We start from the raw sequence: 27,904 nt of genomic DNA, 5'->3' as shown, positions 1-27,904 counted from the left end.
AGAAATGGCTAAAGAGGGGTGCCTGGGTGGCTGAGTCAGTTAAGCATCCGACTTTGGCTCAGGCTGTGATCTGGTAGTTTGTGAGTTCAAACCCCGCATCAGACTCGTACTGACAGCTCAGAGCCTGGAGCCTGCTTTGGATTCTGTGTCTGCCTCTCTCTCTGCCCACCACCCCTCAAGAATATATAAACATTAAAAAAAACAAAAAGTCACAATTTAGAAATGGCTAAAGAAACCAGAGAGTGATTCACATGCAGAAGCAAAGCAGGGTTACAGTCACAAAGAGCTGCACCAGGAGCTGTAGTTTTCTGGTTAAACTATCAAGTACAAGAGCGCTGTTGCAGTAAGTCATGAAGGTGCCATTACCGGAGGTTAACATAAGGGGTCTTTGACCTCCCCACCCACCCCTGAGACACTCTGAGAACGCTCTCTGTTGTATCTAGTAAAAGAACAGAGTGGCGCATAAAGCTCAACTTTGACTAAAGCTACAGACCATCTAAAAAGGAATAAAATCTCAAAGGATTAAATTTAAAAAGTCATCTTCATCCAAACGAGACAAAAAGAATAAATCATTGCCAAAGTGTTGCTGCTTGGAGCTTTTAAACAGAAGTCAATTTATGAAGTTCTCAGCCCAAAGGGAGCCACACTGGTACATTTCTAAACACTTAAACAACTTTCAAAACAAAAGTTCAAAATGTTTCTAATTGGTCAAAGGACAATAAATTAAACCTCGACTTTATGTATTATTATGCTGATAACCAGCTGAAAAGGCCTTGGTTACACCAGAAAACCTCCAGTGCATCTTTACTTACGCTATAATTAACAATGTAACAGGCGGTAGACTCCAATATCCTGATATAATATAAATAAAACACTAGCAGAGGGGCTCGTCAAGGCTGATTTACATAAGGTGCTATTCTGAAATTTACTGGATTTCCATAATAAGAAATCATACAGCATATAAAGTTTTCCCATTCCTTTTCACAACAACAAATCAAAATCTTAGAGGAAAAAAACACACCATCCTATAACCATTTATTGCTGATTAATCTGAATGGAGAACCGGTAAAAAGAATGTAAGTGAGGATGTGAGTGTAGAATGAACAGCACAAGAATCCCTGATCAGAAACTTCAGACCAGCTGTAATAACAGGGCTTCCCAGTAATGCCTTATTTGGGAGCTGGGAAATACTCAACATTCATCTAAGGCCTAAGTACTGCAAAGCTAATCCAGGGCCAGATGCTTTAGTGAAGTCCATTTATGATGAACAAACAGCAAACCTCTGAAAGAAATTGTATCGACTTAATTTTTTAGAATAAAAGAGAGAAAGATGAAAATGACCCTCAGAGTAGGCTTATCCGTACACTCCGTTATGCCAACCTCCTAATACCAAGTTCTGGGTGATCAAATATGGTTTGGACTTGAACCTGATTTATTTATTCAATCATTCAACAAATATTTAGTGCCTCTCTACTATGTACCAGGCATCGAGCTATGGCTCAGAAAACAAAGATGATTAATACTCAATGGTTAACAAATAGCGATATTTATAGATCAGAGATAAAAAAAAAACTATGAAGCTGTTGGAAGCCTTTGTTGTAGGAGATGTGGGTGTGCATAAATAAATAAGCAAACAAATATATACTCTCTTGAATATGTAAAAAGCTTAATTCAAACATCTAAAAGTCATCCATATTTCAAGGAATAAAACTGTCCAGGCAGAAGTGAAATCTTTGCTGCATGATTATAAATTTTACTTATATATAGTAAGAATATGTATGTTTAGTATTAGAGAGAGAAGATAAACATAAAAATGCAAATAAATTCTAAGAAAGAGAAGTCAAAAGAATTTGAATTTTATTAGGAAATGGGAAAGATACTTAAGCCCAAAGAATGAAATCCAGTATCAAGTTAGTAAAAATAAGTCAGCATGGTATTTTCTAGAAAACCTTAGTCTCAAACTATAGGGTTCTGCGAGTTTCGAAGCATAAATATAAAGAGTGATTTTGATCTTGTAAAAGGCCAAATAAACGCAAGGACTTAAAGATGGCTGAATCCCATTAGAATAATACAGGCCATCTCTATGTTATATACTATTATGTTTACAAATTATATGTAAACTAACGAACACAGATGAACCTCATAGAAACTGCATATGAAGAAACACATACCTGAACAGTACACAGAAACATTTCTATGTCAGATCCTCTAGAGGAAGCACCATTGTTGTGTCATATTTTAACACGTTTTTTAATATACTGTAAAATTACAAATAGAACAATTTTACATTCACAGGTGTTCACAATTTCAAATAACTAAAATATAACATATCTTTTCCGACATACATTGAGGAGTATGCCCCATCACTAAGAACACCTTCCTCTTCCAACCACAGAGGTCAACACATTTATCACATCGTCTTTCTCTACATCAATGCATTTTTTTTTTTACTTATGAAGTAAGAAGAGAAGAAATACATTTTTTAACAAAAGTGATACAACTGTGTGCCTAACGATTCTGCATGGTCATCACTGTATCAAAAGTAGTAAGTCATGCAGCCATGAAAATAAGATATATTAACTACTACTGGGATTCGCCAAAACAAGATATGCTATTAAGAATGTGTACATGTGGCTCAAGTTTTATATAACCTGATGGCAGATGGCCAACTGCCATCAGGTTATATAAATTAAAATGGACTAAACACTCCCAACAAAAGGGAGAGCTTGCCAGACTAGATTAAAAAGCAAGAAAACAGGGGCACCTGGGCGGCTCGGTTGGTTAAGCATCCGACTTTGGCTCAGGTCACGATCTCACCATTCAGAGTTTTAGCCCCACATCAGGCTCTGTGCTGACAGCTCAAAGCTTAGAGCCTGTTTCGGGTTCTGTGTTTCTCTCTCTCTCTCTCTCTCTCTCTCTCTCTCTCTCTGTTTCGGGTTCTGTGTTTCTCTCTCTCTCTCTCTCTCTCTTTCTCTCTGCCTCTCCTCTGCTTGCACTCTCTCTCAAAAGTAAATAAACTTAAAAAAAAAAAAGCAAGAAACAACTAAAGAACTAAAGGAACAAGAGACATTCTTTACCTACAAAGAAAAAGCAGGATTCCAAGTAATGAGCTGGAAGAAGATATGTCACGTCAACCAGCCTAAAAAAGCTAGAGTGGTTGTATTAAAATTAAACAAGATGGAGTCAAAAACAAAAGAGTACTACTAGACACGGCGTCACTCCAAAAAGGTAAAAGAGAAAGATAAATATTATAAACGTTCATGTGCCTAATGACACAGCTTCCAAATATGTGAAGCAAACCACAGTTGGAGACTTTAATACGACTCTCTCAGCAACTGACAATACAGCTAGAGAAAAAAAATTAGTAGGACACAGAAGATGTAAGTAATAATAACCACCACTTTAAAGAAACCCACAATTATAGAACAGTGCACTCAATAACTGCTGGATATAAATTCATTACCAGTGTACGTGGAACATAACATTCACCAAGATCAACCACATTCTGAGCCAAGAACAAATCTCAACGGATTTCAAAAAACTGAAATCTTACTGGGTATTCTATGATCCCAACAGAACTAAATTAAAAATCAGTATCATTCCAAGACAAAAGGGGGGGGGGGTGCATATAAGAGAGATCTCAAGTATCTGGTAATTAAGCAATTCAATTCTCACAATTCATGGGTAAAAGAAATTGTGAAGAATATTTTTTGGTATTTAAAAAATTATAATAAAAGAACAGCAAATCAAAATTTGTGCTAAAATGAGGTACCTAAGATCCCACTTTTGGAAGCTAGGGGGCAAATGATCAAATGAATCCAAAATAAATAGAAAAGAAATAATAAAAATAAGATTGGAGATCAAGAAGATAGAAAACAGAGAAAATCAATGAAACCAAATATTAGCTATCTAAAATAATAATGTTAAGTCTCTATTTAGACTGACCAGGGGGAACACAAATCACCAATATCAGGAACGAAAGAAGGGTCAAAATTACAAATCCTATAGACGTTAAAAAGATAGTAACTTGACATTTTTACCAACAGATTTGATAACCTGGATGAAATGAACAAAAAGTTTAAAACCACAGATCAGCAGATTACCAAAACTGACACACGAAGAAATATAAAATGTAAATAGGTCTATGCCTATTATAATTTTAAACTTTTCATACAAAAAAATTTAGTCCCATCTGGGCTTCACTGTGAAATCTATCAAATATTTAACAACGAATACACACACACACACACACACACACACACACACACACACAAAATCAATCCTTTATAAAGTAAGGGAGCAAGAGGAAATTTTTCCCAACTAATTTTTTGAAGTCAGTATTCCTCTGATATTAAAACTAGACAAAGATATTACAAAGAAAGAAGACTACAGTTCAAGATCCCTTATGAACACAAATGTAAAAGGTCTTAACAAAATATTAACATATGGAAGCCAATAGTATGTAATGAGTAAGTAGAATTTATCCTAGGAATGCATACTTGCTTTAACATTTGAAATTAATCAATATAATTCACCAAATTAACAAAACACAGTGTAACAACCATATGATCATCTCATTAGATACAAGAAAGAAAAGCATCTGACAGAATTAAAGGCCCATTCACGATAAAAAACAAACAAACAAACAAACAGATATAAGGGAGAACATTTTCAACTTTGATCAAACAACCACCACCCCACACTACACTATTATTAGTGAATGACTAAATGTTTTCTCCCTAAGATGAGAAAGCAAAGATGCCCACTCTCATTATTTCTATGCAGTACTGTACTAGAGGTCCAAGCAAATGCAATAAAGCACGAAAAAGAAACAAAATACATAAATCAGAAAGAAAGAGGCAAACTGTCTTTATTTGCAGATGGTGTGACTGTGTACACTGAGACCCTAAGAAACCAACCAGAAAGCCACTAGAAATTAACAGAACAGATACAAGGTCAGCACATTAAAACTGTATTTTTAAAAATGTTTATTTTTATTTATTTTGAGAGCATGAGCACGCATGAGTTGAGGAGGGGCAGAAAGAGAAGGAGAGAGAGAATCCCAAGCAGGTTCCCCACTGTCAGCACAAAACCAGATGCTGGGCTCAAACTCACGGACTGTGAGCTCATGACCTGAGCCAAAACCAAGAGTCAGGTGCTTAACTGACTGAGCCACCCAGGTGTCCCTAAAATTATTTGTATTTATATTCTACCAATGAACATTTAGAAACTGAAATTAAGGGCACTTGGCAGACTCAGCTGGAGGAGCATGAGACTCTTGATCTCTGGTTCATAAGCTCGAGCCCCACGCTGGGTGGCAAGATCAATGAATCAATTGATCAATAAGAAAAAATAAAGAAATTGAAATTAAAAATCTAATCTTATTAACAACAGAATTTTCAAACAGTAATTACTTAGGGAAAAACTTAACAAAACATGTATAAGACCTGTACACTGAAAACTAAAAAATCTTACTCAAAAAAATTAATGAGACCTCTTTTAAAAACGAAGATATATGAGGCACCTGAGAGCTCAGCTGGAAAAACATGCAACTCTTGATCCCAGACTTGTGAGTTCAAGCCCCATACTGGGTGTAGAGCTTATTTAAATAAATAAAAAAATAAAATAAATAAATAAAATAAAATAAGTAAAAAATAAAATAAATTAAAAAAATAAAAAATAAAAGAAAATAAAGTAAAATAAAATAAAATAAAATAAAACTTTTAAAAAATGAAGCTATGTATCATGTTCAGGTTTGGAAGATTCAATATTGTTAAGATGTCAATTCTTCTAAACCGATCCATAGATTCAGTGCAATCACAGTGAAAATCCCATAAAACCTTTTTAAAAATAGAAACCACCAAGCTGATTCTAAAACGTATGTGGAAAGGGATGGGTGTATGGATGGCTCAGTCGGTTAAGTGTCTGACTCTTGATTTCAGCTAAGGTCATGATCTCCCGATTTTTGAGTTCGAGCCCCATTATCAGGCTCTGTGCTGACAGTGCAGAGCCTACTTGGGATTCTCTCTCTCTCTCTCCCTCTCTCTCTGTTCCTCCCCCACTTGTGTGCTCACAATCTCTCTCTCAAAATAAATAAAAACTTTAAAAAACAAAATAAAATAAAATGTAAATGGAGGGGTACCTGGGTGGCTCAGTGGGTTAAGCATCTGACTTCAGCTCAGGTCATGATCTCACAGTCCATGGGTTCGAGGCCTGCATCAGGCTGTCTGTTGTCAGCACAGGGCCTGCTTCAGATCCCCGGTCCTCCCTCTCTCTGCCCTTCCCCCTCTCTGCCCCTCCCCCACTCATTCTCCCTCCCTCCCTTTCTCTCTCTCTCTCTAAAAAATAAATAAACATTTAAAATAAAAAGGGGTGCATGGGTGCCTCAGTCAGCTGGACATCTGTTTTGGCTCTGATCATGACCTTGCGGTTCAGGAGTTCAAGCCCCACATCAGGCTCTCTGCTGTCAGCACAGAGCCCACTTCAGATTCTCTGTCCCTCTCTTTCTCTCTCAAACATAAATAAACATTAAAAAAAATAAATATGGGGTGCCTGGGTGGCTCAGTTGGTTAAGTGTCTGACTCCGGCTCAGGTCACGATCGCTCAGCTCCTGAGTTCAAGCCCCGCGTCGGGCTCTGTGCTGAACAGCTCGGAGCCTGGAGCCTGCTTCGGATTCTGTGTCTCTGCCCCTCTCTCTCTGCCCCTCCCCCTCCCCCTGCTCATGCTCTGTCTCTTTCTTTCTTTCCCTCTCTCTCTCTCGAATAAACATTAAAAAAAAAAGTTGAAAAAACATAATAAAATTTATATAAATAGTAAAATTTATCTGGGAATGCAAATGACCTAAAATAGCCAAAACAATCTTAAAAAACAAGTACAAAGTAGGAAGACTTACCACTACCTGAGTTCTGATAAAGCTACATTACTCGAAATACTGAAATACTGGTGAAAAGACAGATAACACATTAGTGAAACAAGAGAATCCAGAAAAAAGAAAAACTGCTGATATATAAGCAGTTGATGTTCAGTAAAGGTATCAAGGCAATGAAATGAGAAAAGTCTGTTTTCAACAAATGTGACTCCAACAACTGGCACCTGTGTGGGCAAGAAGGCACTTTCACCCATACCTCACAGTGCACACAAAATTAATTTGAAATGAATCACAGACCTGAAGGCAAGAACTAAAACGTCAAGAATAAAACACAGGAACAACCTTTGTTATCATGGGGTGAACAAAGAAACTTTCACAAAAGGAAAACGATACACTGGACTTTAGCAAAATTAATACATTTTGCTCTCTGAAAGACACCCTTACAGAAAAATAGTCATGGTATGGCAGGAAATATTCACAAATACCTGTATCAAAGGACTTATACCTGCAATACAAAAAGAACCCTTAAAACTAAATAATTATACTAAAAACAACTGAACTTTTAAAAGTGGGCAAAATATACTTCACAAAAGACAACATACAACTGGGCGGTAAGACATGAAAAGATGCTCAATTATGATGAACAGGAAATTCAAATTAAAATCTCAGTGAGTGAGGCACAGATAGACATCATTAGTAATGTCAAACGCTGAGGAATCTTTAGCCTCAATCAAATTTGTGTCCCCCATCTAAATAAAAACCAACAGCACACAAAACAAACAAGTCTCAATGAGATATCACTACATACTCATTAGAATGGCTAAAATTAAAAAGACTGACAACATGAAGTCTTACTGAGGATGCTGAAGAACTGAAATTCTAACATAGTACTGATGGGAATGTAAAGTGGTACAGCCACTCGGAAACGTGTTTGACAGTTTCTTTTTTTTTTTTCTTAAGCTTATTTATTTATTTTTAAGAGAGAGAGCGTGAGTGGGGGAGAGGCAGATAGAGAAGGAGAGAGGGAATCCCAAGCAGGCTCCCTGAAGTGGGGCTTGAACCCACAAAACCATGAGATCGAGACCTGAGCCAAAACCAAGAGACGCTTTACCAACTGAGCCACCCAGGTGCCCCTGACGGTTTCTTAAAAGCTACCCGCACACATACAATCCTGCCATTTCACTCCTAAGTATTTACCCAAGAGAAATGAAAACACGCATCCTCACAAAGCCTTGCATAACAATGTTAATAACACCTTTATTCATAATGGCGGCCAAAAGCTTGGAAACACGAATGTCCATCACCAGACGAATGGATCAATTATTGTTACTACCCATACACTGGAACACTACTCAGCAATAAAAAGGAATAGAATATCGATAATGCGACAACATAAATCTATCCCAAAATTATTATATGGAAAGAAGCCAGACTCAAAAGAGCAAAAATACTATTCTGACACAACATTGTACGATGTGAGAAAACGTATCAGTGGCTGTCTGAGGCTGGAAGCAGTAAAGGATCGGGAAAGGGCATGAGGCACCTCTGGGGTGCTGGAAACGTTTCACATCTAGATCGCTGCAATAGTTTCGCCAGTATACACATCTGAAAAAAAACATCAAACTGTATATACTTTAAATCAGAGCAGCTTATTATACGTAAATTATACCCCAATATGTTGTTTTAAGACTTATATGCTAAAAATCTCATTTGTGAGTAATGAAGAAAAAACTGAGTCAAAATGAGAAATGAGGAAGAGCTTGTGTTTAAAAATGGGTCCATGTTGGAGTGGAGTGGAGCCAGGGTGGCTCAGTCGGTTGAGCGTCCGACTTCGGCCCAGGTCATGATCTCCCGGTTTGTGAGACAGAGCCCCGCGTCAGGCTCCAGGCCGACCATTCGGAGCCCGGAGCCTGCTTCGGACTCTGTGTCTCCCTCTCTCTCTCTCTCTGCACCTCCCCGGCTCACGCTCGTACTCTGTCTCTGCAAAAATAAATAAGCTTAAAAACTGAAAATTAAAAATGGGTCCATGTAATAGTCATGAAGAATTAACAGCTCAAAAAGCTCTATTAGTTTTAAATAGATGGCAGTTTTAAGATCAAACATTTATTTAAATGTATTTCAATTTAAATAGTCCTACTCAGATGTTAAACACACGACAATGTGGCTGTGCCATATAATTTCATTTACTTTAAATTTCTGTACTGTCCTGAGAAATAGGAGACACAGGTTTATTCTAAACTGACAAATGCCTACACTTGTTTTGACTCTATGCTATACTTCTCACACGACAACGTATTTACTTTTTCAATTTATTACTTAACACAGCTCGAAACCACCCTCACGCCAAGGAAGATGAAATAAACATTAACTCCCCGTAAGATTTTTCAATTCACTTCACTTTTCATTAAGAAAGTACCCGTAACTAAAACTCTGTGAGCCAGTACCATAATTAAGTGGAAAAATTAAAAGAGCCATTAAACTTTTCCATTCCTCCCAAAAGGAACAAACGACTCGGTCCTTTGGTGGCTGACTGCACTTGGATTGCCTAACCCCAGACACCTGAGCCATCTTGGACGCGCCTAGACAGGAAAACTTCAAATGATGGGAAGGCAGCCTCACAGAAATAAAAACTCATAAAACCAAAAGCCCTCCGGCGATGCTTAAGAAGACTTCAGAAGGAACTTGCTACAAAGGCCCATGGGCAAAAAGAGCCCAAATTATTTCTGTATAGAAGTATGTTTTACCGAATCCTCAGAGGGGTCGCAATAAAAGAACAAATCCGATCGATTCGGTAAAGTGCCAAAAACAGACATTTTATTAAATGTGGCAACGTCTTCATTATTTAAAAATTCAACTGAGCGGCACAGTTGCGAAAGGGGAATTTTTTTCATAAAGCTTTGATGCAGAAGATTCCACAGAGGGGAACCCGGGAGAGTCAGTCGGTTAAGTATCCGACTCTTGAATTCGCCTCAGGGTCACGATCTCACGGTTCGCGAGGTTCAGCCCCGCATCAGGCTCTGTGGTGACAGTGCCGAGACTGCTTGAGGTTCTCTCTCCCTGTCTCTCTGCCCCTCTCCTGCTCTCTCTCAAAATAAACAAACATTTTTAAAAAAACTCAACAGAAAACAAGCTCAAAGAGTAACTCTGAATAAATGCACACTCGTGGCTATTCTGAATTCACAGACATTCACAACACAACTCCTACCACAGTCACCGTCTGCAGTGGCACTCAGCTGAGTCTCCCTTTCCTCATCCAGAAAATAACCTCAAAGGCGCCTTCTAGCTCTATCACTATGCGTTCAGAGTAAAGACTCCGGATAAAAGCAAAAACTCCAAGTGTGAAAGGGGGGAGGAAAGAAAAGAAATAAGCGTACGGGTATGTAAACAATTGCTCTGTCATCTATCGCAGGGCCCAATCCCACAAGGTCACTTCACCTCTGACGCTGTCGGAGACTAGTACCGCGTAATACTCAAGAAACGCAACCGGCCCGGGAATAAAAATCAGCCGTATCTACGTGTTTCTCTGAAAGCGAGCTGCAGAGGAGAAAGCTCACTAAGTTGGGTTATTTTCTAACCTCCATTCTGAACTTTTCAGATTGTTGGCATTCAACAATCGTCTGGCTTTTCTGAGCCTTAGATTCTTATCTATTTAGAGACTGGAACAGATGATCTCAAACGTCCCTTCCAAACATAGCGACCTCTCAAGAAAAATGAAAAACAAAAAAGGTTCTTCAATTACATTTAGTTAATCATCAGGAGTTGCTGAGCCTATGAGCTCAATAGCCTATGTGAATATACATAGCCTTTTTAATACATCACAAATGCATAAAACTTCATTATTACTCCATCAGATTTGATGATTTCACATTAGTTACCACACAGGGAAGAATTATTTCAAGACACTTTAAAATACATTAATTTTCCTACGCAGCCCTATCGGATGTATTCTAATGTCAAACAGGGAAACTGGTTTCAATGATCGTACTATGCACAGCAGTTCGACTTCCGTTCTTCTGAGCCGCTGCCTGTGTGTTGCAGCTCGGGGCAGAGGAGCAATTCTGAAGGATGCCGTGCAACCAACTCAGTACCGTCAGGCTCACTTGTTACATTTTACTTTAGATTTTTTTAAGGATTATAATTTTTAAAACTCAATTCTGTTGTATAATCGTGTGAGATATTTAATCATGTGAGATATTTAAAGGCATATCTATAAAAAAACATATTCACTCCAGGAAGTCTGGCTTCTTCTCTCCGTTCCCTCCCTGCACTTTCGAACTCACGGTCTAAGAGACAGAGAAGAAGGCAAAAGGTATGGCCTCTGGATTCGCATCTTGAGTGTGTGACCCTGGCTTGTGACTCGATCGCTCCAAACTTACTTGCTCATGTCTACAATGGTGATAACGATAAAACCTACTTCAGAGGGAGACTGCGAGGGTTAAATAAGACCATCTGTGCACAGTGGTCGGCTTTGTGGGATCTCAGGGAAGATCGACTGCTAGCATCAGGCTCTCATTTGAGGCTCAACACGATCCTGGGGTAGAGACGCAGGAGAGGAAACGAACCCGGAGGCGCCCCATCACCGGATCAAGGTCATGGAGCCCAGTGCTGAGACCGCAACCCACCTTTCGATAAGGTATAGTACTCGCACTAAGCGAGTAAGTAAGCCATAGTACTAAGCCATAGTACTCGCTCCTAAAATTCTAGGCTCATTCAGGATCCATGCTCATCACACATGCCCTACAACCAGCACTAGGGAAAAGTAACTCCCTTCCCACCCGGGACAACTTCAAAAGACTCACTGTGTTCAGCGCATTGAGGGTAGTGTCATCCCGAGATGCGGCAACACAGCCATCCTCTGTGGAGCCTCCGTCACACATCCCTGCGAATGCTGCCATGCTCCTTGGAGGACAGGAAGGGAAAACATCAGCACAGAAATGTTAATCCTCAGGTTTCAGAGTCAGCTCAGACCAAATTCCATTACTATATGCATGATAGGTCGGAGTTCTCAGTCCTGTTTCTGCTCTTGTTAATTTTTTTTTTTTTTTTTGGTGAAAGAGAGAGAGAGAGAGAACAAGCAGGAGAGAGTGTGTGCCAGCGGCGTACAGACAGAGAATTTTGAGCAAACTCTGCTCTCAGAGCAAAACCCGACGCAAGGCTTGATCCCATGACTCCGGGATCAGGACCTGAGCCAAAATTACGAGTCGGATACTCAACCAATTGAGTCACCCAGGCACCCACCAAAAAAAATTTAAAGTACCTCTACCCCCTTCACACATACAGAAAGGGAAATGTTACATTTACTCTGGTCTAATTGTGCCCTTTCTTCCCACACTTTACCAGGACTCAGATTTCAGTTTAGAGCATGAATAACCTAAAGCTATTTGCCACAACAGTTGGCTAGAAGGGCGCGTGGCTGGCTCAGTCGGTTAAGCATCTGACTCCTGATTTTGGTTCAGGTCATGATCTCACATGATCTCACGGTTCATGAGCTCGAGCCCCATGTTGGGATCTGCACTGACAGTGTGGAGCCTGCTTGGGATTCTCTCCCTCTCTCTCGCTCTCTCAAAATAAATAAATAAACATTAAAAGAAACACTTGGCTAGAGTACAATCTTTTCAAATAAAGATTATATTTTTGAAAGAAAGATCTTTTGAAAAAAAATTAAATCCTCTGAATTTGCTTATTTCCTTTCATGCTACACATCAACTAACTTTAGGCGAGTTAGAAGTGGGAGGGGGATGAAAGGAATTCTTAGAGGCCGCTAACTGCACTGAGGCAGCCTCGTGTCTACACAGCATAGCTGAGCACAGAGCTTAAATGCAGTTGCCCGGCCTGCTCTGGTGCTTTGCTTACGCCCTGCTGATGCTGCGGGGAGTCCCAGAAACCACCGCAGATGCAGGAGGGCTCTCTGCCCTCACTACGATGTGCAGGGATAGATTTAAACTTACCTTTTATATTTTAGGCACTTGTAGGTTAGTAAGTTCTCATGTAGGTAAGCCACAAAAACACCAAGTTTAAGTCAAGCATCAGTGAATAGCCTCAAGTAGAGAAATCTACAATGGGATTTTAAGAAGGGCCGAATGATCTAACTACTCAACTGTATTTAGAAGTGCTGATAATCGCATGTATGGCTTACGGTGTTTCCCTTCTGAAGAGTTCTAACATCTGATGTGGGGCAAACATTAAGAAACAAGTGACTTTACTGTGGCAAACGTTTTCTCTGGTAAGAAAAATCAATTCAGATGGCCTAACTCAGGGCAGGATGGGGAGGATTCCTATTACCTTGCTGCCCTCAAGTACATAAGAAGGTCACAGTCATTAACTCCAGGCATCCAGACCAGTTCCTCATGTTGGGTCACGGTGTCACCATCTGGAGAAGGGAACGGTTGCAAATCGGGAAGTTTGGCCTGTAAGATAGGGATGGAAAAGTCACAATCGAGGCACATTTAAAGAACTGTCTCAACAGGCAGGCCCTGGGAACAGATGCCATAGCTTACTGAGCCTCTTTCTTTAGGCAGTACCGAAATAACAAAAACCGTGAGTCACTGAAACCAGCCTGTGGCACGTTTCAGGATCATTTCACCATAGAAGATCTCGCAATGGACTGCTTAATCTCTACTTAAGGAGAAGCAAACAGTATCAAAATAAACCAGTGTCAGCATGATCCAAAGAATAAAAGAGAAATGGACACGTGTGCGTAAAAGAAATGAAAAAAACACAAACCCTCAGGAGATAATAGTTCCCTGATAAAGAAGGGGAAAACACACACATTTCCAATGTAACACATCTACAAAGAGACAGATTACAAGTGATGAAACCTCACCTAAGGATCTTTGCTGAAAATTTAAACGCACCATCCCATTAAGTTAACGCTACTCCCAAGACACTCAATAACTACCCTGTAGTCATGGTAAACGTAAAAAAAGGCACAAACTTGGAAGTAACATTAAAAACCAAGCTGGACTAAATGGTGGTGACAGAAATCAGGCCAGTAGCAGCTTCAGGAGGAGGGGACTGCTTGTGAAGGGGCAGGAAGGAACTTTCTGAGACAACACAACTGTTGAGCCTTGACAGGAAGGGTGACAGCGGACGCAATAGTCCACATAAGATCTCAACAGTTCACTGCACGTAAAGTGTACCTCAGCAAAAAAAAAAAAAAAAAATTTTTAAACATTTGAACAACAGTGCCCAACAACCCAGTCTCTTCGTCACCTGTGGGTTCGAGATCCAAATACGTCTAGCATGTTCTCATCCCCACTCTGCTGTGGCACAGCCAGGGCCAGGAGGCACGAGGACTACCCCAACCATGAGAGGCCTAGAAAAAGTCAACTGCCTGCAAAACAGGCACGTTCTGGTTGTCTTAAATGATGAACATGCAAGTACTAGTCTAAAATTTTAAACCAAGAGCTGCTGTTAAAAAGCTCCAGCGTCTAAAGAAACCAGGCAAAACAAAATGAAAGGAGCAGCTGGAAGGTAGCACTGTCCAACGGAAATAGAACGAGAGACACATATTTCATTTTAAAACACTCTAGCATCCCCGTTAAACACCACCTCCCAATGCGGACTAGCCACGCTTCAGGTGCTCACGGCCACGAGCGGCAGTGGCTCCAGCACTGGGCGTGCAGGTATCAGGTGCTACGGAGGCAAGGGAACCGGGCAGAAATGGAGGCGGTGCTGCCCTGTGCACAGAAAGCAGCCGGGCAGGAAGGAGAACCGGTACTTGTTTAACCTCCGATTTTTTCCAAAGTCTGGAAATTTTTACGCGAAAGCTTGTACTCACGTTTTTAAAACAATTCTGTGGCAGACACAACATGAGCAGATCATGTGGCTCTAGATACCAGTCTGCTTCACAGGCTATCTCTGATACCTCTAAATGCACATCAAGTGCCGACTTTCTCCAAACAAGGATGCTCTTCTTTAATTTAGTATCGACTTTTATAACATTTAATTGGGTGCCTCAATGAGTTCTGCTTAACACACAGTGACCACATTGGAATAAAATTTAACACACAACAGGTATTCACACCAAAAGGGTTTTTTTTTCTTTGAGTTTTTCTAAAATTTATTTACTCTGAGAGAGAAAGAACGAGCATGAGTGGAAAAGGGGCAGAGAGAGAGGGAGAGAGAGAATCCTAAGCAGGCTCTACGCTTTGCACAGAACCCAATGTGAAGGTCAATCTCAAGACCATGAGACCATGACCTGAGCCAAAATCAGGAGCTGGTCACTTAACTGACTAAGCCACCTAGGTGCCCCCAAAGGTCTTTTTTGGCATTTGTACTGAGCTCTGTTTCCCAGGACCGAATATGGTATCTGGTGTGGCAGCTCTCCCAGGTCTGGCAGTTTGTCCCAGGGGGACAAACCTCCCCCCCTCCCTGCCAAGAGAAAAACAGGCTGGAAATATAATTAGTTAGCTTACGGAAAAAGAAATGCAAATGGCTCTTAATGGTAAGAAAACACGGTCAAAGTTGCTGATAAAAGAAAAGCTTATCACTGAGATACCATTTCCCACCTATCAGACCAACAGAAGTCCCAAAGTGTGACAATATACAAGGCTGTGGTGTTGGCACTTGCATGAGTTGCCAGCACAGATACAAAAATGGTACAATCTCTATAGAAGGGCATTTTGTAACGTCTTCACACTTACAGGGGCACTTGCCCTCCAAGCAAGCCAACCCCCCTTCTGGGGATATATTCCAAAAATATGTTGGCAAAAACCTAAAAATCTATATGCTCAGGCCATTCACTGCAGCATTACCTGTAATGGCACATGACTGCAAGCAACCTAAGGGCCCAACAATAGGGACTGGAACTGGAAGAATAAACTGCTGTATCCACGCAATGGAGCCCCATGAGGCAGTAGAAGGAAATGAGGAGGAGCCCTACGTACTGCCATGGAGGGAACAGCAGGATACATTGTTAACAGAAAGTCGGCGGAAGCGTGTGTATTACGCTACCATTTATCTAAGAACAGAGGGTCGGGGAATAAAGATAAGAAGGGAAAATCAAAACCTTAACTTAACAAAAACAAAAGCAACAAGTGTCCATCATGGAGAGAAGGAACATGTGGAGGGGACAGATGTAGTCGACTTTCTTGAACATACTTTTTCCTTTGTATGTTTGACTGTGGGGCCATGTGAATAGCCCTACATAAAAACAAAATGAAACTTAAAAAATAGTAATCCCTTAAAAACCATAAGGCAAAATGAAATAAATGCATTAACTACACAGTAAGTTGATTCCTCTCTAGAAATTATTTCAACCAACTTTAAAACATATTAATTTGCCCACACAGCCCTAGTGGGATATATACTAAGAAACCACCCCCGCCAAAAAAAAAAAAAAAAAATTAAATTGCAAGCTGTTTTCAATAATCATATTGTTTGCAGCAGTGTAAGTATTATTATCTTGTGCTATTATATATGTATTATGGGATTAAAGCAAACGAATAATGATGTTGGTGTCATTTGAAAATGGGATTTGAGACATGGGGAAAAGATACAGACAAATGAAGGAAAGATAGGATTAAATATAAAATCCAGATAAAAATTTGAATTGGAATTAGAAATATCAAAAGGAATGTACAATGTATCTTTAAAAAATATATAAGAAAAAGGCATATTTCTTTTTCCTGAAAAGGCCTAGAAACAAGTAACCAACCGACCCAGTAACAATGAACACCCCAGTACCCAGTCAAAAAATGTCACTTCTCAGTAAAACAATAAGGGCTCCTATGAGAAAAATTTAATTCTAGATCTAGGGCAGGGACTGTACAAGATGAGACATTAGAATGCCATACCAGTTAAAGGAATCCTACAAAGACCGCTGAGGTCCGTCCAGTCGAAAGGACACAGAAGTTAGCAGGAAGAGGCCCCTACTGGCCCCAGATGGATAATTTAATCATCAGTAAGAATCAGGACAATGCGGGGGTGCCTGGGTAGTTCAGGGGGTTATGCGTCCGACTTGGGCTCAGGTCACGATCTCAAGGTTTGTAAGTTTGAGCCCCACACCGGGCTCGCTGCTGTCAGTGCAGAGCCTGCTTCAGATCCTCTGTCCCCCTCTCTCTCTGCACATGCCACCCCCCCACTTCCTGGGTGTGCGCGCTCTCTCTCAAAAATAAATAAAAATTAAAAAGAAAAAAAAGAATAAGGACAGCTGGTTAGCAGAGAACAAATAATTTAAAATCCACTGGTGACCACTGGAAGACGTTGGGGGAAACAGTATTTTTGAAAACCGGTAAACAGAAGGAAGGAATTGAACATTTATCTTGCCCTTCCTCTGTGATTCAGGTAATCAAATGGTTGGTAAGGGGAAAGCTTCATTTACTCACCTAATAAATGAAGGAGTGATAGGATTAGAACACCACCATTTTGAAGGGTAGATCTAAGTAACAAGCCAAGGCAGCAAATCCCCCTTCCAAGGACACGCGTAACCTCCTGGTAGACAGACACAGCACCACCCGCACCAGAGGCAGAGGACCAAAGGAGCACAAGATTAAACTTCTAGATTTTAACTACTCGTTTGCAAGATATGCCAAGGACACGGGACAAGTCTAATGACACATAAAGATGCAATCAGCCAAATCCAGACTGTGGGACACCCTACTGGACAAAACACTCACCTTCTTCAATACATACACTGAGAGAAGGGGAAAATAAGAACAACAGATGAATTAAAAGAGATTTAAGAGACCTATCAACCACTTGCAATGCATGGCTCTTACTCACATTCCAATTTGAACCGTAAAAAAAAAAAAAAAAAAAAGACAATTACGGAAATCCGGTCCTGGTGGGTATTTAAGAAATTGCTAATTTTTATTAGGTGCTACATACTGTGATTTTGGTTTTTTGAAAGGGCTCTTATCTTTGGGATATTTACAAGTAAAATGATAGATTTGTGAATCATTTCAAAATAATAGCTGGAGGGATGTAAAGGAGAATAAATGAAACAAGTTTGATCCTAACTTGGTAGGTGTGAAAACGGAGTAATAAGGATCAGGGGATTTATTGTACCATTCTTTCTTGACTTTTACATGGGTTAATGTTGTGCCTAAAAAGAAATTAAAATTTTAATACGGAAAATACTGCCGATTAAAAAAAAAAAAGTCCTTTCGTATCTGGTGTTCCAAAACATGTCTTTTTGGGAAAAAAACCCACAAAGCCTAATAAAGATATTTAAAATCTGGTACAAAATAAATGAAGGTATACAAAAATCCAAGCATAATCTAACTATAAAAAAACCTAAGCAAGAATTTAAGTATCTTTTACTTAAAAACCACTTTTTCTGTTATGGCAAGGCAAAAAATCGTAAAATAAAGCTTTCGTACAAAGATCTCAAGACACTAGAAACACAACGGGGAAGAAGAAACATGGGTGGGAAAATATGGTGGCAAGAGGGCAGAAAGAGGGACGTGTAGTCACAGGGAACCTGGTAAGGACTAGATCCCAATTAGACTGGAACTCCTAGGCCTGAAGGCACAGAAAATACAGTTGAGAAGTGGTAGGCAGACGCCCTAACAGGCCACACCAAGGAAAGGGTTGTGCGGGGACAGGGCGGGCAATAAGGGGAGTGATCACGTGCAGCTTTTTTTTGCCGGTCTCAGTTATAATCCTAGTTCTGGGATGCGAAGTGTCCACTAGAAATGAGATGCCCTGTTTCTGTGTTTTGACTTTAATATTCCCTCCCTTCTTCATTTCTTTCTCATTACAGAGTTAAAATAGATTCTTAGAAATATGAATGACATATAAGAAATGCTCAACGTCCAGACAGAAAAATGAACAAGTAAACAGACTACTGAAACCTCTCTGTCCTTACAAAGTGGGGGAAGGAGGAAAAAAGAGACTGATGTCAAACATGACACTAAGAGTCTCAGTAAACTGAACAAAATAGGACACAGGCCCTGACACAACAAGCTGCTGACAAACAAAGAGCCTAACCATCTGGACTCTTCTGAAGGACAGGGGTTATTAAAAAGTTAAAATGAAAGTATGTAGGGACCAAATGTCCATCAAGAAATGAATGTATCAATGAAATGTGGCGGTATAAACAAACGATGAAGATTCAGCCTTAAAAGGAAATTACATTCTGGTTTGTGCTACGACAGGGGTGAATGAACCCTGAAGGTCTTATGTTACGTAAAAGAAGCCGGACAGAAGGACAAGTACTGTGCAATCCAAGGATATGAGAAACCTAGGGCAGTCAAATTCGTGGAGACAGAAGGCAGGACAGGGGTTACCAGGGGCTTGGGGAGGGAGAGTCTCAGTTTGGGAAGGTGAGAAAGTTCTGGGGGTAGATGGTATGGTGGTGACGACTGCACAGCAACATGAATGTACTTACCAGCACTGAAATGTACACTTAAAAATGTTTAGAATGGTACATTTTACATTATATGTATCTTACCATGATTTTAAAAAGTATGTGACGATCAGAAAGAAAAAAAAAAAATCTCTGTATTTATATGAAATTCCCTTAAGCGTAACAACAATTCTAAGTTGCTGCTCAACAGAATCAAGGGCCAGCAGAATAATAAGAAATAAAACTCCATCAGAGAAGCTACTGAAATTTGCTTTACCTGATGGCTAGGACCAACACGAATTTCTCCCTGGGTGCTGTTCAGCCTCCTGTCATGGAAAGAGCAGATTAGGTTAGCACCATATAGTTCAGGCATAAACATTCACACATTTTTTCAAGGAAAATAATTCACTGGAAATAGATGAGGGATAAAACCGGAAGAATTAAGTTCCCCACTACTTCCAGTGTTGCCCTGCACGTGTGCACGCCCCAAAGCCCATACACATCTCTCAAATCTCTTTCTTCTAAAAAAAATCCCTGACTGCAACTCCCCGTCTTGAGTACCTACCTATACCGTTGGTCCTTCACACCTCAGAGGGAGGTACGTTGCTACGGTACAACCCCAATAGAGGTTTCTTCTTTTCAAAACATTTCTCGTGCCCTACTGTAAACCTTATTAAAAGATAAACAAGATACGGGGGGCCCGGGTGGCTCAGTTGGTTAAGTGACCGACTTCGGCTCAGGTCACGATCTCATGATCTGTGAGTTCGAAACCCACATCGGGCTCTGTGCTGACAGCTCGGGGCCTGGAGGCTGCCTCGGATTCTGTGTCCCCCCCCCCCCTCCCCCCCACCCCGCTCTCTGCCCCTCCCCTACTCATGCTCTGTCTCTCAAAAATAAACAAACACTAAAAAAATTTTTTAAAGATGAGCAAGACAGCTATGGTTCCTAGCACACACACTGGGTCACTCATCCATTCAGCAAATATTGGTTAAGTACCTATTATATGCTCAGAACTGGCCTAGATGTTGTGGATAAAGCAGTGAACAATACAGTGTCCCTGCCTAACTGGAACTTCTATGCTCACTTGGGTATAAAATGAAGAAACAAATAATAGGTTAGATGATAGTAAGGGCCAAAGAATCAAGCAGACAGTGAATGATGAAATATTTCCCCAGTTCTTTACACAGCACAGACAGGAAAGGCCTCATTAAATAAAGCAGAACAAGCAGAGATGGAAAAGATGTGTGGGAATGAGCCCAGCAGGTCCAAGAGGTGGAAGACTTTACTTCGTTTCTAGGTCATTCTCACCGCACCTGCTCACCCTCCCTTGCTCTAAATTCTCACCATCCAGGGTCCTTTCAGAAGCCACTATTTCTGTGAAGCCTTTCCTATCTCCCCATTTCACCCCACAACGCCCGCAAAGGGTGGACTGCCTTCCCCTCTCACTCCTTCACGAGATGCCGACTGAGTGCCTTTCTGTCCCGGCCTCGCACAGGGCACCCACTGGGGCACAGGGCCGGATGAAGAAGCGCAGTCCCAGCTCCCGGTTCCTGTCAACTCTGAGCCACGACGGACCGTGGGCTACCTCAGGACGCCCCTTCTGTGCCCAGGGACAAATCTGCCGCGTTGTGCGGCCACCTTTGCGTCTGCAGTAGAGCCACGGAGAAGACCGTGCCACAGTGAGAGCCGCCGGCGGCTACCGGTGGACTCGGCTGTGCTGCGAGCGTACAAACAGCACAGGAGCAGAGAGGCTGCCGGTCTCGGGTCTGTCCTCCGCAGAGCCGGCACCCCCATCGTCCCACTGAGGTTGTTAACATGAATTGTGGAAAACGGTTATTTCCTTCAGGCCTGATGCTTTCTTCTTTTGACCCAACAATTTTTCTCACGAAGAGTCTTATTTCGGGAAAGCGGGCAAGAGAAACGACAAAGGAAGGGAGGAGACTAAACCACAAGGGAAGAAGACACGCGGCCCAGTTCTTAAGAGACTTACTCTCCAACTCCCCGGGAGGTGGCATCACCCCACAAAGCCACAACAGGTCCAATCGCTACATTTACAGTCACAGATCATCTCAGGAGGAACAGGGTCCAAAAATGCCCAGGGAAGTGATCAACACCAGGCAGGCTTCACAAGGAGATGACAGTGCAGGAAGTGGTTAATTTCCAACCCTTCACCTCTGAAGGGAGCACAACAGCAGGGCAAAACAGAGGACTTCCCAAGGGCGAGTGTGGGGGGGGGTTCTCTACAGAAGTGGGACGAGGTGGGGGAAAAAAGTCTGCACTGACTGCTGGTTTTGATCTACAAGGCATCTTCGTTTCCCCACCAGGAGAATGGTGTGTTGAAAAACAAGTCAAAAGATGGACTATTCTAGTAGGTTCATGTAGGAATAACACGCTGTTTTAGGAGGTATGAGAGGAACCACATAGGCCAGGAGGCTATTTTAATCATGAGTACTTTAAGAAAAACAAGCAGTCAGCATTACCAACCCTTTCCCTTCCAGCTTGTCCCTTTCTGTCTCACAACCAGCTCCGAGCAAAACCAGCTACCAAAAGCTCTCTCCTCTACCTCTAGATACTTTCCAAACGCTCGCCTGCCTACGAGCAGGTCGAGCCAAATGCATCATCTGAGAAGGTTTCGGCCACGGCCCATCCAATAACTTGTGCCACAGCTCAACCTGCAGGTTCTTCTAGAAGGTCTAGGCCATGCCAAGGTTGTCAAGTGGGTGTCTACGAAAGCATTTCCCCATCACTGCTACACACGCACTGCTAAGTCCTTGACAATTCTAGGACAAACATTCCTGGGTTGTTTTTAATTTAATTTTTTTCCTTTTTTTCTTTGTGTGTTTTTTTTTTCCTTTTAATACCTTCATCAGCCAGTATTATCAAAATTAGCTCAAAAATGTGCCACAATAATAAAACAAACACTTCAAATACCTTATTGAATACAACTACTTGTATCCCATTGATTTGTACAAAATAGGTTGATAATTATTAATACTAATAATTATACAAGAGAAAAGACAAAGGTACTGAGGATCTTAAGAGCCTAAAATGGAAACTGTTTCTCTCATTTTTGTTTCTATCAATGAATGGCACTGACAAGGTCAGCAGTTTAAAAAGCCCAAAATAAAACAGAGGACCTTTGAAAATTAGAAATCAATTATTACAACAAAATTATCTCTCAACCAGATGCAACTTTTCTTTTTTAATTTTTTTAATGTTTGTTTAGTTTTGAAGGGTCGGGGGAGGGGCAGACAGAGAGGGGGACACAGAATCCGAAGCAGGCTCCGGGCTCTGAGCTGTCAGCACAGAACCCAAAGTGGGGCTCGAACCCACAAATGGAGCCGAGTCGGACGCTTAACCGACTGAGCCACGCAGGTGCCCCAACCGTGCGCAACTTTCAAATACTAGGGTTTCATGTAGCAAGAGATACACCAAAGTTATTTTTGAGGAGGATGAGGATCCGAGGTAAGCAAACAACGGCCTTAGCCTACTGTTTGCAGGACCTCCTGAATACAGAATAAATGGCAGAAATGTTCTCCAGGCCCAAGATAAAAAGAGGCTGATAGCAACATGCCCGATCAGAGAGAACTGGATGCACGTGACAGAAAAACTGTCAGCACATAACCTGGAGGTGAGAGAGCAGAAGGAGGCTTCCTGGGAAACGGCCAGTACCAGGCCTATCCGCGATCCGCTGCGCAGTCACCGTCCTCCCCTCTTCTGACAGCATCCGAACTCTACCTTAAACGACACGTTCCTCTCCCGCTGCCTCGTTGCTCCTCCCCTCTGACTGCGTGCTCCTTCTGTCAGAGGACGACACTCTTCTGTGGCTCATCTGGACATTTCCCTCCACCCACTATGGGCCTGTAAGCTTCTAGAGTGGAGGAACTGATGCTCATCTTGTGGGTCCCCCGAAATCTACTACACTACCTGCCTGGCACTATTATGCATTCAGGACAAATTTAAAGTTCCCTGGTGGCATGAATATTTCTAGACTCCTAAGCTCTAAAACTTGACAAAAATCACCAGGAATTATTATCTAAGTGCAGTATCAAACAGCTTGTGAAAAACACTCTTAATAATCGTATGCTGGCCAGTACATACTTCCTTTTCCTTCTTAACACAGCAGTTCCCAAACTATTGGTCTCAGAAACTCTTCACAGTGTTTAAATTACTGAGCATTCCAAGGAAGTTATATTTTTGAAAAAGTTCAAAAAAACATTTTATGTACCAATAAGCACATCAAATATTAATATGTAGAACTTATTCTTATGAAAAAATTGTTTATTTTTTTAATGTTTATTTATTTTTGAGAGAGGGAGAGACAGAGTGCAAGCGGAGGAGGGGCAGAGAGTGAGGGAGACACAGAATCCGAAGCAGGTTCCAGGCTCTGAGCTGTCAGCCCAGAGCCCGACGTGGGGCTCAAACTCGTGAACTGTGAGATCATGACCTGAGCCAAAGTCAGATGCTTAACCGACTGAACCACCCAGACACCCCAGAAACTAAATGGATCTAAACAAACAACAACAACAAAAAACTTAGAAAAACAGAGGCACTGTTTTACATTTTTTTTGCAAATCTAATTCAGGACTTAACAGAAGTCCACCGGATCTTTATATCTGCTTCTACATTCAATCTTTTGTAATATGTTATCTTAGTTAAAGTATATCAAGAAAATCTAGCCTCACAAAGATTATTGTTGGAAAAGGGAAGGATATTTTAATAGTCTTTTTGATAATTATGGATATTATTTTTTATACTACCCCAAAACTCAACAAGTGACCATTCCTTAAAGGTTTTTACACAATGTGAATCTAAAACCTTACCTTGCCTTGGACTCTTTTATGTTAAAAATCCATTAGTCTGTCTTGGCCTTTTAATGGATCCTTCTACCCAGACCTGATTTTTGTGATGTCATGCACAATTCAGATGGAAAATATGAGATGCCAGATTTATCCTTCAATTAATGGCAACGATAGCTAACACTTGAGTACTTTCTATCTGTTCTCGGTGCTCTACAGTCTCATTTCTATGTATTCGTTCATTAAATTAATATTTTGATATTAATGAAAGCATTAATAGTGACAGTCACAGAAATTCAGATCTTGTTCTATATTATGTTTGAAATAACACACCTACTGAAGAGGTTTCTGTTTGATGCACGGCGTTGCTTAATTAATACAGTCGGTCTGGGCAAAAACAGGACGGTCACCAATTGAGGAAGGAAAATCCAGACCAAGGATGGTGTACAAACAAGGATGGTCTCAGATAAAGAGCACTACATACGAAATAAGAGACCAAAGACGGAAGCCATGTCCCAGGATAATGCAGGACAAATCTAGGTACACCCTTATCTTTGCCTCGGGGTTTTCACATTCATTGTCTTAAATTCAGATATCCTGCAGTTGTATGAAAACACCAGCAAAATAACAATGCTAGTTATCACGTACGAAGTGCTGTTTATGCCAGGTACACATTATTTCATTATTCCCAGGACAACCCTATAAAGCAGTACCTCCACTTTATAGATAAAAATGACAGCACTAATTGTCATATTAACAAAGAAACATATACAGTGGACATTTACTCCGTACCAAGCATTCTAAGCTAAGCAAATTCTTTATACTTTCTTATCTAATCTTAAGGATGACCCTGTAAGGAAGGTACTATTATTATTACCTGTCCAGAGAAGGAAACTGAAGCTGAGAGTTACGAAAGTGCCCAAGATTACAGCCACCAAGTGGAAAACCAGGATTCCAACTCAAGTTTAGTTGACTCCAAAGTCAGAGCTCCCATAATGCAGAGCGATTAAATTACCAAACCAAAATCACACAATTACATATAGAACCAGTACGAGAAGCCCTACCTATCCTCTATCCTTTCCGTATCTTCATTTCAAGCACCAAAGCAAGACAGAATTATCAAGAGTTTCTGTTTAGTTTGGAAATCATGTTAAAAGAGAAAACCTATTATGAGGCCAAGTTACATAACACTGTCAAAGTAACAAAATTAGAGAGATGGAGAACAGATTAGTGGTTGCCAGGTGTTAGGAATGGGGGGATGGGGCGGCGAGAGAGCGGGAGGTCTTTGTGGTAACAAACAGACCTCAGTGATGCACTGGTTACATAAAGTACACGGACCATACACACACTGTACTAACGTCCTGTCCAGGCTTTGAGGCTGTGCGATGGGGGAAAGGAGTAAGGGGTAGGTACATCGGAGCGGTCTATGGTATCTTACATCTCTTCCATCTTCCTGCGAAACTAAAAAATTAAAAGTTTTTAAAAAGTCAAAAGAGGTGGTTTGGCTGAATGATGTATTACAAACAGACCGGAGAGAAGAAAGCCTGACTAAATGACTAATAGTTTCCCCTCCGATGTACTGCAGACAACTGAACAAGTAACCGAAGAAAGGAGATTCAAGGAATTAACTCAAGTCACATAATTCTTTTTTCTCTGTGTTTACTAAGGGTTCTGATGTGAGCTCATCCTTTGTGAGACATCCCTAACTGAATCATAGTACAAAAAAAAAAAAAAAAAAAAAAAAAAAAAGAAGAAGAGAGAGAGAGAGAGAGAAGAGAGAAGAAAAGAAAAAAAAAATTGTCACCAACCTCACCAGCAAGGAGGCATTTCTCTGTGAGGCTAATGTAAATACTATATGTTTTTCAAACAGTTGAGGTTCGGTCCCCATTATTCTACAAATCTTTGCTTTGGACTATGAAAATAGTCTCAGAAGCCAAATTACAACAATAATGGCAAGTCACTGTGTTTATTCCTGGAGTATTAAAAAAAAGAACGAAATTCATTGTATATGAAATCTGATACAAAAGAAATCCATGTAACAAAGCAGTATCCATGGCAACTACAACTTAATATTTCAGTCCTCTTCAGCTGCAGTGGATTAAATAAAATGACAAGATGTTCCCTTTGAAAAGTAACCTGTTACCATGGAAACATTTTAGTCTAAGAAGTAAACAGGGAATGGACAGAAAGGAGCAGGAAGCCTGTAACGGAATATCAAAAAGGGAGAAGCATCTACGCAAAGGAGATGAGAAAGCCGGCTGGCCAGATGCAGGGTGGGAGAGGCGAGGGTCTGGGGAGGAACCTTCACTCAAGACACCCAACTATCTCTACCTGACTGTGTCCACAGAGGAGGAAGAGGGACAAGGGCACAGGGTCCAGGGGAGAAGACATGAACTGGCAGAAAAGAGGCCTTTTACAGGGAGCCGGCACGAGTTCCCATCATAAACCCAGACCTGGTCCCCAATCCAAGCCCAGCACGGAACAGCAGTGTGGCCTGCGGCCCACTCCCCAAAGCCTGGGACTGTGTAACTCTCCAGTCAGACCCCTTCTCTGCGGCTAATGTTACGTGTGAATGAAATCACTATGCGATCTTCCTGTACCTATCCTCCAGGTCACAAGGCTCAGAGAAGAGGTCATTCTTATCTTCTCCATAAGGTGTTCAGTTGAGCAGGAAGACTGACATGAAATCAACACAAAGAAGCCTCTAGAAACTCTATTTACTAGCTCATTCAGAAAGCGATCACAGAAACAGACTGTAGGTCCAGAGCCAATACACCAAATTTTAGGAAAATCGAAAGGCAATTTATCAGAATCACTTTTTTTTGTAAGAAGGGTTGTGGGCAGGAGTGAAAATGAGACTGATAAGAAAGAAAACTAGAATAGCATGCAGGGTTTCTCAGATTTCTCCAGCATGAACACTTATTTCCAAAGCAGTCTTTAACAAGTCTGAAATATCTTTAAAGTCTGACATAGTATCGTAAAAACCCATATACATTTTGTATGCTATTCCAGAACATACTCCCATTTGCCTTAAGAAACTCCCCAAATCTCAGTAAAATCACTGCGCTTTGTACACCCTGAGATGCCCCATGACCGTGGCTCCCCACGACTGGGAGGGAGGAGATAGCACATACACCTGAGCCTAGATGCTCAGGGCCAGGGGATGAGCACAGACTTCAGAGTCAAAGGAAGACGGGTTAAAATCTCAGTACCAAAGTTTTATTAGCTTCAACGTGATCTTAAGGACACAATTCGACCTCTCGGAGCCCGTTTTCCTCATCTGTGAGATGAAGTTCATGATGACTAGTTTGCAAGGTTGCTACAAAAATAAAAGATGATCTACGGAGAGAAGCAGCATCGTCCTGCTGCACAGGGGCCACTGCTATTATTAGCTCTAAGTACTGGTGGCAGGTGACAACAGGAAGGAATTCTCTACCAGGAGTTCCCAGAGCACCACCTACTTCTCTTCAGCCCTCATCACAGGCACAATTTTATATGCATTTTGTGTTATTATTTCTTTCAATGTGCTTAGACTGAAAGCTCCATGCAGGTAAGGAACTGAGTCTGTTTTTTAGCTCACCATTATATCCCAGGGCCCACTGGCACTCACTGAATATATTCGAAATGAATAAATGACTCCAGTATTTTAACTCAACTATCGTTTAGTCATAGACAGCAACTAAGCACTTTGATGCAAAATTAAGTCAAGTCACGTGCGACAGAAGGCTAGCCCTCCTGCCCAGCGGGAAGAATATTTTGAATGAATACTGAATTATCGAGAGAGAGAGAGAGAGAGAGAGAGAGAGAGAGAGAGATGGAGAATCCATCAACAACTGAAAGACTTAATGTTCCAATTTGCATACACAAATGCAAAGGTCAACATAGAAGCCGGTCAAAATCTCAAATCAGAGTATCTTAGATTTTCTCTGATGGAAAGTTCCTTAG

General features: G+C 41.0%; 1 protein-coding gene across 1 annotated transcript in view; it reads right to left on the bottom strand.

Moving 5' to 3' along the window:
* The window catches only part of RERE (arginine-glutamic acid dipeptide repeats), a 422,698-nt gene that overhangs the window by 107,206 nt on the left and 287,588 nt on the right, over nucleotides 1-27,904 (bottom strand). The window contains 3 exon segments of the mRNA XM_053899022.1: nucleotides 11,668-11,767; nucleotides 13,151-13,275; nucleotides 19,438-19,486. Of these exon segments, the coding sequence (XP_053754997.1) occupies nucleotides 11,668-11,767; nucleotides 13,151-13,275; nucleotides 19,438-19,486 (274 nt within the window).

Source organism: Panthera pardus, unplaced genomic scaffold (genome assembly GCF_024362965.1).
Source record: "Panthera pardus isolate Hobbes unplaced genomic scaffold, ASM2436296v1 HiC_scaffold_11, whole genome shotgun sequence".
Classification (NCBI taxonomy): Eukaryota; Metazoa; Chordata; class Mammalia; order Carnivora; family Felidae; genus Panthera; species Panthera pardus.
This window is presented reverse-complemented; position numbering and strand designations above follow the sequence as displayed.